This window comes from Alternaria ethzedia (assembly GCF_023757985.1).
Source record: "Alternaria ethzedia strain BMP 0044 chromosome Unknown scaffold_30, whole genome shotgun sequence".
Lineage (NCBI taxonomy): Eukaryota > Fungi > Ascomycota > Dothideomycetes > Pleosporales > Pleosporaceae > Alternaria > Alternaria ethzedia.
In genome coordinates, this window is record NW_026056223.1 from 70,869 (window position 1) to 86,516 (window position 15,648).

Consider the following 15,648-nt stretch of genomic DNA (forward strand, 5'->3'; position numbering starts at 1 on the left):
TCGCTGGCTGAGGAACTATACTGGCGGTAGCTATGGTGGTCGCGATCACGTACGTTGGTCTGGGGGGCCTCTCGACGCAAGTGCAAGCTGCTCTGTGCCATCCCTTTCGTGGTAGACTTTTGTCTCATCGCGGCACGTCGAAAGCCCTCAAGTGGCGATAGGCCTACCTCTGAGGGTCTGAGCTCGCTACGCCAGACCGGCAGTCTAGCTTTCCTCGCTTCTGCAGAGTTACGAGGAGACTGTTGACCACGCCTGCTATAGGGCGCTGCCCTGTACTCAATCATCCCTCGAGAACCGCTGTCCTGGGGCCTTACCGAGTATTTATAGATGCTATCCCTCATGTTGTTCGGGCTGGTCACAGAGTGGCCTACGTCACTCCCAAGTCCCTCTACTACAGCGATTTGACGCCAGCCTTGACAAGCTTTCATCAGATTCAGCCTTGGTGATTCTCCGGATCTCCAAACCCATCCTCGGTAACATTAAAGTAACTGGACCGTATGGATAGGTTGCTCTCAAGTTCCGGGAGCAATTCGACAGCACGTAGTTGCGCGGACTTCAGGTCATCCTGTTTTTGTTTCCACGCCCTGCCCAGCTCTTGCGCTTTTGTAATCCAAATGTCCTGGCGGAAGTCATCGCGAGCTTTAGCTTCATTATCGTCGTCTGCTGCTACGGATGCAGACCCTCTTGGTCCAACATTGTCTCCGCTCTTTGATCTAGCCTTTGCCAACTCATCATCGAAGTTATCCCGATACTTTCTGTATAGAAGTTCCGCTATCTCGGCAGCCTGCTGCTTTCCAGATATGTCCATCACAACTCTTGCCCGATTTTGCGGTCGGTCTGCTGTATCACTCTGACGATCAACACCAGCAGCATTGATCTGGGATCTACCATTCCCATGATGTCTTTTCGTTGCTCGCCTTGTATCAGCATTTCCTTGCCTCTGCTCTGGATATGGCTTGAGAAACCCCGATTCTATCAACACCGGATCTAGCATACGGTCAACGACCAGCCAAGCATCGCGCCACGCATTTCGCTTTGCATTGAGTTCGTCTTCTAGCATTGTTTTGTTATTGAGGATGATTCCCTGGTTGTTTCGGCTTCGCATCAACTGTTGCCATAGATCATCCAATTCTTCCGCTTGTCTGTCGCTAGGAGTCCCGGCTTGTTCCAGTTCTTTCTTTTTGAGTTGTAACCGAAAGTCCGTGGACTCAGCTATGCCAGCAGCATCCTGACCCTGCGTCTCAAATCGCTGTCGATGAACCTCAGCTTCGCTTTCGAACTTTCGGAAGCTTCTCCCAAGACAAAGCGCTCGCTGTATGCTAGCTGCAAGCTGTCTGGAAAAGACCAAGGCCTTAACCTGATCTTGATCTTGTTGAAGAGCTATGTCGACAACCTTGGGTTGATTGCAAAAGTTTGATTGGTTAATCACCGTCGTCGCCCATTGCTTGCAGGCCTTTTCGGAAGACGTCTCTGGATGTGGCAGTTCATGCGACATCTTGACATGTATTGGTGTAATGGTATAGGGTAGGTCAACACGATTATCGGGGAATGTTGAACGACAGACAGTTAGCGTGGAGATGCAAGTGCAGGTCCTTGTCGTAGATCTCTGGCTGTGGAAGTCAACAAAGGCAGCTTTAACTGGGACTTTGTCGATCGTGCTAGGGAAGCTGCGTCCAAACCCTGAGCTCTGAATTTTCCGCGGAGCGCCCGAGCTTCGTTAAAGATCGAACGATAACTCCCCCCCAGGCAGAGCGCTGTCTGCAGCTCTCCAGTCAGCTTCTTGGACAATGTGACAGCGGAGACCTTCCTCAGATCGTCGTCTGCCTCTTGGACTTAGATGGCTCTTGCACTCGCAGCAGGGTTTGGATACTCAGATGCGACTGCTCCTCTCCATTTCGCACGCGCAAGCTCGGATAACATCTGCGCCTGCGCCATTCATCGATCTGTCCGAGTGAGTAACAACTGATAATTCTGCACTAGCATGCTCATTGCGGGCTGAGACCTGGGAGGCCCAAGCAACTTGTAAAGCTGAGGAAGGCGTGTATTCAAACAAAGGACACAACTATTGTCGCTCAACAAAGGACATGAACTCACGTTCTTGGCCACCTTGACATGGACGTAACCACGTTCCATGTACAGCGTTTTGTGTAATCCAACGTCATCCGAAGGTTCTCAACACCATACTATCCCGGGGCCGTGCGCAATTTTACTCACTTCCGAGGGCGTCAAGGTCACGGTGCAGGCTTGGCACCACGGAGTCTTTCGGCCTCTCGAAATTCACTCCGTGGTTTAGGCTCCAACTCATCTGGGGATATACAGAGTCAAGTGCTCGCCCTTTGCTCGATACCACCCCACTCTGCTAGCGCTATCTGTTTACCCTTGCAATCATAGTACACAAGACCGAACTTCCAAGATGACTGATCCGGACGGGCGCGGACAAGGTACGATATACTACATTACTCTCTCGATGTCGCTGACATGCTTTCAGGTTTCAGTGCATCGAAAATTCCCCTGGTTCAATCATACCAGCCTGCGACACCCCAACTCAACTATGACGAGGTACGATGACATCTCGCCACTATCAATAAAAGCTCCCCTGAGCATCAACCCAGCTTTGCTCACGTACCTCTTTTCCGTCAAAGCAATATATTTAACCCCGCGAGCAAAGCTAATGTATTGAAGGATGATATAGCCCCTGCTATCCCCGCGTTTGGAACTACGCCCGATGTCTCGAAAAAGCGCAAACACACGGAAGTGACTTCTGGCCCCTCTGATGACTTCGACGAGGAGTCGTACGATGTCAGCAATATTGAAGTTGAGGGTGACCCGAGCGCCATCTTGACTGGCAGTGAGACACATCCAGCCAAACGCCCAAGGACAACAAAGCACGGGGGCGCGGCGGAAGCATCCTACTTCACACGCCGAGCAAAGACAGATGAGGTCTGGATGACCGATCGTCTAACCTCTTTTCCGGGTAGATTCAGCGACCTCATGACGGAAGACATCGCCGAGATACTGCGGCGCAATGTGGTCTTCATCCATACTAACCTTGGTGCGGTGATCAAGGGCCTTGCTGTCCATCTGAACCCAGCGTTCCACGACCGCGTATTCATGATGTTCAGCAAATCAGCCGTGAGCATCCCGCGTGTACCCCAGATGCCTCTTGAACATCGAGTCAAGGTCGGTATGGTCTTTAGGGAGCGAACAGTGGGGTTCTCCTATGACGAAGGTACTCCTCTCGGAAACGACGCCGCTGGTACTGCACTGGGAAAGGTCTCCACGGAACGGCGGTTTCATATCGTTCGCGCCATTGTAGGCGACAACGAGTTTCTGACTACGTGTGTGGAGACTCACGGTGAGCGAGGGCTCCACGCTCCGTACATACCGCGGGATACATACTGGCAGTGGCTACGTGTAGCTGATGCTCGCGACCGAAACCCCACCAACCATGGCCCTCATGGCGTTCTCAAAGTGGACACAAGCCAGGCAATGAAGCCAGTTCGCATTTCGGAAATGTCATACGTGCTTGCAGGCGCGTCCAGTCGATGCACACTCACAAAAGACTGGGATTTCGCCGGATATCTCGATGAAGCCAGTGTCACTCTGCTGGAGACGATTGGCAAGCGAGTGACAACATCGCAGCGAAACGACAAACTGAATCACGGACTCTATGACTCAATCAACTGGGATGCTATAGACGATGGCCGTATCGCCATGGGCCTCGCAGCGTATCCACGACCTGACCGGCGGCCACCCCCTCGTCAAACTGAGACTCCTCAACATCACCCGTATGACGACGAGTCGGACAAGGATCGTAGGCGTTCCGAGCATCGCCGCCGCTCTGATGATAGACGAGGTCGAGACCACCGGGCTTCATCTCGACAGGATCGTGGTTACTCAAAAACCGCATTTTACGAGAAAGATCGGCCACAGCGCCCTCGTGGCTCGGATACTACGAGCTCTCAACCGCGACCGCCCCAGGGAAAGAGGGCCGTCCAACATGACGACGTTGACCGAAGCAAGGCTGATGCCCCTCGCGGGGACCACACCGCAGAAGTTGATCAGTCCTGGAACAATGCTGTTAAAGGCATCACGGCCGGTAGTGTGTACATTAGCCCCAACTATCACGGCCGGGAGTCTAGAGGCCGGACCGACCGCGTTGATCAGTCCTGGAACAATGCTGTTCAAGGCATCACGGCCGGTAGTGTGTACATTAGCCCCAACTATCACTGCCGGGAGTCTAGAGGCCGGACTGACCGCAAGAACGACGACGAAGGTCCTTCCGGATCGCGTGGCCTTGGTGGTTATTACGATCGCTCCTAATGCTGCGATTCAGTACTTCCTGGAGGGCTCTGGCGAAGAGAAAGCGCGACGGTATATGGAGAAGAGGAGACGGAAGAACTTGTTGGAAGCTGGGCAAGGTAAGGTGTTTCGAGCACTTCGTCTCAGTGCGCTCGTCGTACATGCCCTGTATTAAGGCGGACTCAGCTGATATGAGCTTCCCAAAACTTTGGAAGCAAAGCTGGTCGGATTTGTGTAAAGTAACATTGTTGCCAATGGAAGATGTCATCTAATGTTCTCGTGAGTGAATGCTAAGTTGCTTGCTTGTATGTGGAGATCGGGCAGAGAAGAGCCAGTGGTGACGTCAGTGCACGGGCCATGACGCGAAAGTCACGCGTAAGCGAGAGTCCAGCGTCCTTTCACCACTCGCGCTGTTACTGCACCCATACACCCTACGTTCACAACAGCAGCCCTACTTCACTGATTTGTCGTGTCTTTGATCGGATGCGATGACTTCCTTCTGTAAATTATGAACGCCAAAAGGCGACGAAGGACCACAAGTTTGCGCGCCCGGCACAGACGCCCGCTTGCATCGAAAGTCTCTTGAAGTTCGGTGTCATGTTGAGGCACCTGAGCAGAGCATTGTACTAAGACTCAAGTTCTTCGTTCATTTCATTTCATGTTACTTTAACTGCTATCTGCTCTTTGTACAGGTCTGACTAGAGATACTCTTTTACTTGTGCTGATCTTTCCCAGGAGCGCTCGCTATCTCCTACTAGCATGTTGGTCAAATTCTAGTCCGATAGTTCACCCAAGCCGTACACCAACTTATCATTGACTTGCGCCATCCCGTCACCAACGTCGAGTCTCGAAGAACTCCACCGCTCGGTTTCGACCTACGTACCGCACCACATCTGATACCAGCATACCTTAGAGGTGCATTCGGTGGAATACATGGCAATCAGCTTCTGCTGCGCTTGACAGTTTGCGTCGTACACGATGCATTCGTCAAGCACAATATAGTTGCGACCATCGTGCTTGAGGGCTGTCCTCTCGCCTCCGCTTGCGTACAGCTCTGCTGGCGTTGATAGCTATCGTCCATAGGAGGAAGCCCAACTCTGTCACCCTAGCCGGGCCTTCCGCGCAGTTCCCTGTTGGTTACGTCTCTCCTGCAGCGACTGCGAAGGGATTGGATGGCCTATCTACGGTGATCGCCTGAGGGACGCCTGCGTTCACCGGGGGTAGCGTCGGACCACGCCGTCGCGGTCACGATACTCTCCCCTCTCTAGGCCATCACGAGAATCTCTTCGACCACGTTCTCGTCTTTCTCGATTCTGATCCAAGGAGGGTGATCGACTCCGACTCCGACTCCGACTTCTCGGCCTCGGAGAATCCCTCGTTCTTTGCCCGGTCTCCCCTCGTCGATCTACAGCTTCTCGCGAGCGTAGGCGTGGACTGCTTCTTCTTCCACCTTCATGCTCCTGCCTAGTAACTCGTTGCTCTCTTCTCCTCTCCACAGTGCGGCTGCATCTTTTGCGATTCTCTTCGACTTGATCGGAACTGTCATCTTGCTCGTCCGACCGATCGCTGTAGTACATCACTCCCGTCCGGTCCGCGCGTCTTTCTCTTCGAAGTGTCGCGGCTTCCGTCGATTCTCTGCGTCTGAAACGGGATCGATCCCTTTGTTCTGCGCGGCTTCTGCCATTCGTCCCATCGCCGTGAGTCTGGCCCTGTTCATCATTGATTCGATTGTCAAAAGTGGCCGCCGGTCTTCCAGGTCGATTCTCGCCGGTGCTTTCATATCGCTTCAATATACCAGCTTCCATCCATACGTTATCTAGCAGCTTATCCACTTCAAACCACGCATCTCTCCATCTCTCTATCTCCTTCTTGTCACCTTCGTCTAGAATGACGATATTTCTCTCAATCACGTCCTTATTGTTGCGCATGCGATGGAAGTCTTTGGCCAAGATTCTAAGCTCTTCCCTCTGCCGGTCGCTTGGCACAAGAGCTTGCTCAAGCTCCCTCTTTTTGAGCTGCAGCTCAAACTCAAGTGTTTCGACCAGACCTGCGTTGTCAAGTCTTTCTGTCTTGAGCTCCTTCATCTTAGCTTTAGTGAATTGAGTAGACAATCTGTGCTGCCGGCCCAAGGAAAGCGCTCGTTGAAACCTCATTGCCAGATCACGACAGAGTGTCAAAGCAAGGGTGCTATCATCACCTTCTTGGATCTCTGTCAGCTTCGGACTTTTTCGCGTGTAGTTACGGGCCGCGGTTGGGGCCGCCCAACGGGCGACGATAGCTTCTTCTTTCGTGGGCGGATGTCCTGCATGGTAAGGCATCTTCACTGGTTCTGGCCGTAGAGATGATGGTGAGATTTCTTCTTCCTGTCAATTAAGATAAAGTTCGTCGATGAAAGAACGGAACGGACGGTCTTTTATATACGGCAACAAGAGTTCAGACAAGCGAACAAAGGACTACGAACAAGACAAAGCATGCTTTCAAGGGAGCTATTCAGCCTCGATCTTGGTTCCATACAATATTGGATGCGGGTGCCTCGGGTAGCTCCCGCTGAAACACGCAAGCAAAAGTCTGATGTAGCCTCGGCGACCATTTCCGTTATGAATATGCCCCTGGTATGGGAACTACTTACCTTGGACGAGCTACATCCAATCATTACCCATGGTTGTCAAAACAGCGCAACCTGCACTACGTGAAGTATGGTACGACTTTCACTACAGTCTCGAACACCGTTGACTCTGGTCACGTGCGCTGAACGCTCGAATTCATTACAAGGCACGGGTGCTCTTGCGCCACACCCAGTTTGCGCTCCACTCTACTACGAAAGAAGTTCTACTCGGGTCTTTTAATTGACTCCGTACTCTGCCTAACTACACAGCCAACGCTGGCAAAACACCACCACCCAACCAACGTCTAACAAGAAATACGGATACGAAGGAGACACTATCTTCTGGTCACCAATATTCAACACAGTGGATACCGCACACCCGCCTTAATATGCAAACATCTGGGCATGAGTCTTCGGTACGTACAAAGTTCTAGTCACCCGATTGACTGTTTCAATCTCTGCACTGCATATACATCTCCCAGCACACGCATCAAAAGCGACTGACATAACATAGGCTGACAATTCGGGTGATGATGCCGAGATCACAACTGATGTATTCGTTATTGAAGAGCTGAAGCATAGCGAAGCTACTTACCACGAGTCGAATGATAGCACTGGCAACAACCAGCCAAAGTCGACCGTCAGGAAGATTCAGCCAGGCCTTCAATTAACTTCCATGAAACGGCCTCGCGAACACGATCCTGACGAAGACGAGAAACGAGTCCGCGTCAAAACCAACAACACGCCACAAAGCCCATCAACATCGGATGGCCTACGCACACCACCTTTAGCACACTCCGGCGGACAGACCCCGGATATCTTCCGGATCATGGCGGACGTTGCAGCGGTCACTGATGAGATTGTTGCATCCATGGAAGATACATCTTCGGCAATCAGTGACCTTGAACGTAAGGCCGTACTGAGTCAATTACGAGACGTGCTTGGTATGCTTGTTCCTTGCGTGACTGAGGTCCGCGACATAGGAGTCCTGGGTGTTGAGATCGTTGGGCTTGCAGCTCTAGTAGATCCCTCGCTCGAGTATGAAGGTATATTTACTATCATCGCGTCGCCCTATGCCAGCAGCATTCCGAAGCGGTTGGAACTCGATTATACCCATCACTTCGCAATCGGAGATATGTTTTGGGATCGCTCGACAGAGTTCGCAGCCGACCAAAACCTGAAGCCGGGTATAAAGGCCGCCCCAAGCCCACAAGGATTAGTTTGTGCTGCCTGGCGTCTGCACATTGTCACAAAAGTGACTCCACGATGTATTTGGACGACGGTCTGCCGACTTAGTGGCGGAAAGGGGCTGTCGCGTCTAGACAAAGACGACATCTGGATGTACTTACATCTTCACAGTTATAAACACGGGAGACTGCCACGAAGCATGCGAGCTAAGCATAACGATTCACTTCACGCGTCACTGACATATATTCCCGACCCGGATTACGATGACAAGGCTATCGGTGCACACACACACTTCTCTGCAATAGATGTAGTACCACACTACCCTAGCGAGGAGATGTTACCTGCGGGAAAACTTGATAAGCACAGTCGCGACCTCTTCCTTGGACTGAAAGCCAATGCAAACAGCCCAGATGGAAAACTTGTCGCACACCCAAAAGGCATGGATGAGGCTGCGGTGAAGCGCGGCCTGGAACTGGTAGACCCCTATCCTCGGAGTGCCATGCCTCTTCCAAAGGCTGAGCGAACAGGTAACAGGTTGTTCCATCAACTGCGCGTCCATCCTTCCAAAGGGACTACCGCGAAAGATCCCGTGAGAGATTCCGCAAATCTTCTCCAAAAGTCACGCGCGTTCAGCTCTGCGTACTCAACGACAAATTCCAATGAGGAACAAGCCCGGTCTTCGGTTGATCACCCTCGAAGCCAATGCGTCAGCAAGGTCAGTCCGTCTAACGTCATGCCTCACACTCTTTTCAGCCCAGTATCGCACCCGCAACAGCGTGCATTAGCGCATGCTACGGGTGCGGTGAGGGCAGGTCGAAGTTTTCGGGGCGAAAAGGCCGGTACACCAGCCATCGGCCACCGAGAAGCCTCTTCTCATGCTAACACCATGCCCAAGATCGCTTCGATTACCACCCAACCTGCCATGGCACAAACTTTACATCAGCACGATGGAGTCATGACCAATGCCATCCTCAATGTGACAGAGCAGAACCAGTCCCTCAATCTCAACCACCCGGTATCGAGCCCGCAATCCAGTCCAGAGAGGAGACGTACCGATGGGGATGATTAGCTCTGCTCGTAGCTACGGAGTGGGCTTTGAAGGTGAGGTATATGGTTGCTTCGTAACGCAGTGACAGATTTGTTCACCGTGCGTCATGGAATAGCTAGTCTTACGGTCTCTCTTCTATATAGTGTCTCGCCAGTGTTGTCTGGGCGCGCTGCCGCCTAATAAGTCATGATCTCATGTTTCTAGGTCTCATCGCATTAACAAAATTAGCTTTAAATCACAGTATGATTAATCTTTCATGGAATTAGCAAAGTAACGACACTGCCCTGCTACACAATGTCTCACAAGATACCCACTAGCAAACTTCTCACAAAGCACTCTATCTACCACAGCCCCTCCAGCCGTCTTCAGGAGGGTTTCGACTTCTTATCCTCCGGGCGCTTTCATCGCGAGTTCTATGCTGCTGACTTTCGCGATGATTACGTTCCCGATATCCTGGTGCGTCTCTAGATGTACCTCGTTCGCGTCCTGGACTGCTTGACCGACTTCGGTCTCGTCGTTCCCGATGCGCGTCACGATCATGCGCTTGTTGTCGCGCGTGGCTGGGCATGGAGACATCGTGGCCATGACGTGGTGGTGGGGGCGGCGGCGGCGGTGGCGGCGGCGGCGGGCGCGACGAATATGCCCGATACGGTCTTCGCGGATACTCATTAGAGTGTTGGGACGAGCTCGGAGATGTTTGAAAATCCCCATTGTTATAGGGTCGTCCTGTGGGATGCCTGTGATGAGTATTTACACCTTTCCCCTTGTCGAGTTCCGTGGGGCTTTGGGCTTGGACACTGTTTTGCCATTCCGAGATATCGCTTCTTCGCCTTCCTGCCTGCCTTTGTCGAGCGGGCTCTGCCTCCGGTGCAGCTAACGGCACTTCTTCGCCAGGTATAGTCGCCCGGCCTCCGTTTCGTCCGACTTCGTTCTTTGACTCAGTCGCTCTAGGCGGCCTTTCGTTGTCCGCATCCGAATCATCGTCCGCCACTAACCGCCCTGCATCTGTCCATACTTTGGCTAGAATCTTGTCGACCTCAGTCCAAGCCTTTCGCCACCTATCCAAGCCGCGCGCAACATTTCTATCCCAAGTAGCTATCCTTTCGTTCCAGAGATTCTGATTGGCTTTGAGTCGTTCGACACCTTGGGCCAAGTTCGCCAATGTCTTCTTTTGTAACATAGTTGGCTCTTTGTTCGGCTGTATCTCTGATCGCTTGACGTTCAAGCGATGCGTGATCGCCTCCAAAGATCCAGTGTTGTCAGCTTGCTCCAAGAGCAGTTCGTGCTTCCATTTCTTGACGTTCTTAACTCCCTGGATATAACTACGTCCCAACGCAAGAGCCGTCTCAATCTTTCCCTCGAGCTCTCCTGTTAGAACTAATGCCCAAGTTTCGCGCCTACCGTCTCGTACTCTCTTAAGTCGCGGACGCGCACTGTTCGATGTCGAGATATGTGCCGTCGAATGAATCCAATTCCGACATGCTTGTTCCGAGTGTGTCGTCTCTAATTCTGCGTTGTCGTACATGACTCTATTTTTCTTGGGAGGTGAACGTGAACTCGACAAGATGCGCGAAGCTTCCGGACTTTTAAGTACAACGACAAAGCTAGCAAGTTTCTTTGACCACGACGCCGCTTTGTGATTTTAAAACAAAGGGTTTTTTAGTCCGGCCAGCCACGCAATGATCAGAAGGTTCAAGTAGAACGCTCTGCATGTATGACTGCGCAATCTGATTGGCTACCACCCGCTCTTGTGTTGACGTTGCTTCCCTTTTCGAGAGGACCTGATACACCACGATCTAGCTACCATTTGAAGCTCAGAAGCGAGACTTAGATAAATTCAAAGCCATCGAAACCCACTAAGCGTATCAAATGCGGATGTCAATTCGATCTGTTCCATCTAAGCGGCAGTGGCAGACACAATTACACGACGATCATGCAGCATTCACTGACGCGTTGCGCGGATCGGGTTCTGCCAATTGTGCACTACGTCAGAAACGCGCTGACTACAATGAATTGGGTCTTCATCGGAACACAGAGCTCGCCCTGCTGATGTACCCATTGAGAGTCAGTGCACCGCAATCTACTACATCAACTCCGCATTTCACTATTCCTTCTCGGAAAGACCTTTCTAGACAACCAAGCTCTCAACCAAACTATCACAACCCCTTCGAACATTGCATATACACAAGCCGGTTACACGTTTCAAGTCCGCTGAACATGGCGGATCGTCACCGTCAACAAGGTAAGGCTTCATGTCTCTACATATTTCAGCACTTTACTAATTAAAACAGACAAGGATAGCCCACAGGCATCGCGAGGGGCACGCTCCAGGGTCTTTGAGCAACGCGACGATGAGAAATTCGCGACAATCGAACTCGAGGAGGCCGTAGTCACCGAGGCGGAAAGCTCGACACTGAGCCCGGCCAGCCCTCCCCCGCAACCTGAACAAAACATCGAGCGCGTTCCGCAGCCGATTCACGCCCCTTCTCCGCGACCACAACGGGAAGCACGCGAAGCGAGTGTTGATAGCCAAGACGGGTATCATACACCTTCAGAGTTTCCTCAAGAAGAGCGCGAGCCTGCTGTTGTTTCTCGAGAGCAACCTACACGACCTCATGGCAGGCAAACAACCAGTCGCGCGCCACCCGAGCCGCAGTCTCGTCCGGATACCAACGTAGCTCCTTCACAGTTTTGCCAGGGAGAACATAGCCCAGCCGCCATTCCTCAACACCAGATCGCAGGGTCTCATGAAGCGCGGGAGCCGATTGCCAATATCCGAGGAAACGTGCATGCGACTACCGTTCGCCCACCGTCTGAACACCCCTCTCCAGTCGAGCTCAGCCCTAGTGGTAGTAGTCGTGAGGGTCAATCATACCAAGATGTCGTCGTGCGGGAGTCACCCCTAAGCTCCACTGATGCACCTATTACCATTCCACGAGCGGATACCGAGCATACATTCAAGACAAGCAAAGTCATGCAGTTCCTAGCAGCGTATGGAAGCGCACAACAAAGGCCAAACCTCATCGTTGACTTCAGTACACCACATGGTCAGAGGCAGATGCTGTCTCTCATTCAAGACTTTGCTTCTTGGTGGGCTTCCAATGGCGGTTGCATAAAGCGCGGAAATCTTGGTCTCGAAATGCCTGACCTTGCCGGGCTCTTGTTCCCACAATATGATGGCTTGACAACGATGATCATGTCTAAGCAATCCACTCATGTACCACAACCCATCCGGCAACGTCTCGACGAGGTGTTTTGGGAAGGCATGCTCTTTTGGTTTCGTACTTCCGAGTACGCGGTGGACCCAAAACAGGTCTTGGGGGACAAATGTGGTTTGACTGCGCATGGCAAAGCTCTCTCAGGATGGAGGATTTGCTTAGTCCAGAAAGTCTTCCCCAACGTAGTCCTAGTTACTTGGGGCCGGACTTCTCAAGGCCATGATCTGGGCAAGATACACCCTGGGAACCGTTGGCAATTCATGCGACTACTTCCATTTGACCGTCGAGGTTGGCCCGAAGATGTTTCAAGGAAACATAGCCCCCATGACAATATCCTCATGCATCCAAAGGAAGATGAAGGCTGGTCAGTTCAGGAGTTGAAGACACATTGCAACTTCAATGTACTTGTTGCCAACGAAGTCATACCCACTCAGGGTTTCATATTCGCAGGATATCTCACAGACGACAGTCTTCATATGGTTAAGTGGGTTCGCAATGCCGCTTTTGTTGGGCTTGCCGAGCTTAAGTACATGCCTCCAACCCCATCTGGAGTCGACGAGGGTGCAGTACGGCGAGGTTTGGAGAATAACCACTATCCGCGGCAGCAACCAACCGGCTCTATCAAGCCAAAGCTGTTCCCTGCAGCGTACCGAATGCCAGCACCTCCCCCGTACGTCCCAGCGCCGGGAGGAGAAGTGTTTGCCTTCCAAGATGCACCTTCATCCCCCCAGATCCCTACTGGTCCTCGTGGCACAGGTGGCGGTAGGCCTCGCGATCGTCCCGCACGTGGTCCTGGACGGCAACGTAGTCGGTCGCGAAGTCCACTACCTCGTGAACGTCAAGCCGACCGAAACGGAGACTATGCTCGAGGTTACCCTGGTAGATCAGCGCAACCTGATCCACCCAATCATCAGCAAGAAGGCCACGACCGCCCTGCCGACACGCGTCTCGGCGACAATATCAACCGTCCTGTCTTCATGCCAGTGAACAACGTGATGCAAGATGGAAGATATCAGCCTCACGTTATCCATAACCATGCGTCGCGCGATCACGACGACAACCGCAACCCCGAGCGTGAGAACTACGAGGACGATCGTGGCCGTGACAGAGCTGAACAGGGTGGCGCGTACCAGCATCCTGAGCGGCGCGATCACGACCACGACCAGGACCGCCGTCCCGAGCGTGAACACTACGAGGACGATGGTGGTCGTGGCAGGCATGAGCAGGGTGGTGAGTACCAGAACGGGGATTTACTCAACTATGGTTGAGAGTACAAGAGGCCTCTTTGTTACCCTGGCATCCGAATCCGAAGCGCGTATATGGGTCGATGTCGGTATCTCATCTCAAGAGGTATTCTCGATATACCTTACGCTGAGCTTCGATTGAAGAAATGGGCTTGTTACCACCGAGATATAAAGCGAGGCCTTGTTCATTGTAAATGATGTAAAACAATGAAGCGTAGGATTCTTGATGGCGCGATGTGTTTCGTTCAAGCTTTTGTTATCGACGTTCCTTGACGACCGAGGGACGAGACGATGCCCGCGTGGTTCTTTGTGTGATTTCCTGACTGCAAGACCCCAACGTTAAGTGACCTCGTTGTTCAAAGTGCAGTGTATGAGAGCTTTAACAGGGGTATCGCAACGTGATAGCCTCAGTCAATGCTCCCTGTTCGTATGACAACTGCGTTGACGATGGTCAAACAAGCCTAATTGCTGCGGCCGCAACATCGGCCGCCAGCTGTCGGGTGTTGGTTTCAAACAAATTCTAGGACCCGTCGCAACTTGGGTTGTGGTTCTCATTGATTCGTGCGGCCTATAACACGGGATAAGTGAAGTCTTCAGACTCTGCTGGTGCGGCGGACTCGGGACTGAAAAGTCCCAATAAAGACGTGTTCTCGTGGCCTTGTATCCACACATGTCGCATGCGACGAGAAATGAGGCGTAGAGGAGCTGATAACCATCTGAAGAGCGATGGACTATGCGATAGCCGATCCGATTTTGATATAATAAGAGGTAAAGGTAGTCGAGGGGCGCAGGGGCGAGAACTCCGAGATGATCGCCTGAAGCTAATCCAAAAACGAGGCGCACGAAGACACTAAGCACGTGTCATGACATCACTCATAGCCTCGCAATCATCATGTTCTGTTTCTCTAATTTTATGATCAAACTCCGATGGCTTCAGAATGATTATGTTAATTGTCTACCACTACATACAGTTATGTGGGAACGATGAATTGCTGCATCATTCCTCCCATTATCGCGTCCGATGGTTGCAGTTGCTGGGTCGCGCCGAAACCGTTGCGTGCAGCACGATGCCCTTACCAAAACACATTCATAGTCAGGCCATGACAGCGACCTGCTACTAGATCAATGCCTGAGATATCTTATTATCCCTGGAACCAAGCATCCTGGACAACATCCTTTGCTGATGCCCTCGCGGACGGCTCCATTCGTAGCATGCTTCCGATGAGTGCGCCGACTCGCAAAATGTCTTCTCGGCTCATATCCTCGCGCCTCTCCCCATCAAAGTACATTTCCTCCAACCATTCTTGAAGTGAGCTAGTGGGATCGCTCTCATCCAATGTCTTTTCCATGACATGCCAATCCATTTTCCATCGATCCGGCAAATCGTCGCTGACTGTCTCAAGCATCTCACGCACAAGACTTGCAGGCGTTGTCATGAAGCTGTCAAACGGCGGCTGTCCGACAATGAGCTCGAAAAGCTTGCTACCTTGTCAGCTATCCATCGAGACGCTCTGGGGCTTCCATGGCAAAAGTCAGACTCACCAAACAGCCCATACTCCAAAGATCCACACGATAATCCACCTTATCTTTGAAGATAATCTCCGGGGCGCGAACGGGAAGCGGAGTACGCAGGGCGCCAGGACACTCGTCGTGTAAGAAAGATTGACCAAAATCAATGATCTTAATCGAGTTGGAGGATGACTTGATATCTATAGGGTAGGAAGTAGGTCTGACGAGATATCGAGGCATGTTCGGCCCTATTGGCTGGCCATCTCTTCTTTGTACAGTGCCTGTTTCGGGTTGTCCAAGATTCCGGAGGAAATCTTCTTCTCGCAAGGCTTGTAGCGAAGGAATTGTGAATGTAAGGTTGCGGGTGTGCAGATCTAAGGACGATGAGCAGAGTTGACGTGAACATTGACATTATACCGTACCTGCATGCGCAATCCCTCGCTCGTGAAGGTAGCACAAACCAAGCAGAGCTTCTTTCGCAATGGTTTTCGCAAGCTTCCCAGGAAGCCTTTCCATGGAATGCGCGTCGAGGTA

At 52.0% G+C, this 15,648-nt stretch overlaps 5 protein-coding genes across 5 annotated transcripts; 3 read left to right on the forward strand and 2 right to left on the reverse strand.

Moving 5' to 3' along the window:
* Positions 1–433: 433 nt before the first annotated feature.
* On the reverse strand, positions 434–897 carry J4E87_008883 (uncharacterized protein; the record flags this gene model as incomplete). Its single annotated transcript, XM_049380466.1, is given in 2 exon segments — positions 434–877; positions 889–897. 2 exon segments carry the CDS (start codon positions 895–897, stop codon positions 434–436), a joined length of 453 nt encoding a protein of 150 aa, XP_049229741.1.
* A 1,516-nt stretch (positions 898–2,413) lies between these two features.
* On the forward strand, positions 2,414–4,323 carry J4E87_008884 (uncharacterized protein; the record flags this gene model as incomplete). Its single annotated transcript, XM_049380467.1, has 3 exons — positions 2,414–2,441; positions 2,489–2,559; positions 2,683–4,323. 3 exons carry the CDS (start codon positions 2,414–2,416, stop codon positions 4,321–4,323), a joined length of 1,740 nt encoding a protein of 579 aa, XP_049229742.1.
* Positions 4,324–7,296: 2,973 nt separating this feature from the next.
* J4E87_008885 (uncharacterized protein) lies at positions 7,297–9,164 on the forward strand (the record flags this gene model as incomplete). The annotated part of the gene is made up of 2 exons (XM_049380468.1): positions 7,297–7,323; positions 7,422–9,164. The coding sequence occupies 2 exons, from the start codon at positions 7,297–7,299 to the stop codon at positions 9,162–9,164; spliced, it is 1,770 nt and encodes a 589-aa protein (XP_049229743.1).
* A 2,196-nt stretch (positions 9,165–11,360) lies between these two features.
* J4E87_008886 (uncharacterized protein) lies at positions 11,361–13,629 on the forward strand (the record flags this gene model as incomplete). The annotated part of the gene is made up of 2 exons (XM_049380469.1): positions 11,361–11,385; positions 11,435–13,629. The coding sequence occupies 2 exons, from the start codon at positions 11,361–11,363 to the stop codon at positions 13,627–13,629; spliced, it is 2,220 nt and encodes a 739-aa protein (XP_049229744.1).
* Positions 13,630–14,747: 1,118 nt separating this feature from the next.
* J4E87_008887 (uncharacterized protein) lies at positions 14,748–15,354 on the reverse strand (the record flags this gene model as incomplete). Its single annotated transcript, XM_049380470.1, has 2 exons — positions 14,748–15,083; positions 15,148–15,354. The coding sequence occupies 2 exons, from the start codon at positions 15,352–15,354 to the stop codon at positions 14,748–14,750; spliced, it is 543 nt and encodes a 180-aa protein (XP_049229745.1).
* Positions 15,355–15,648: the final 294 nt, after the last annotated feature.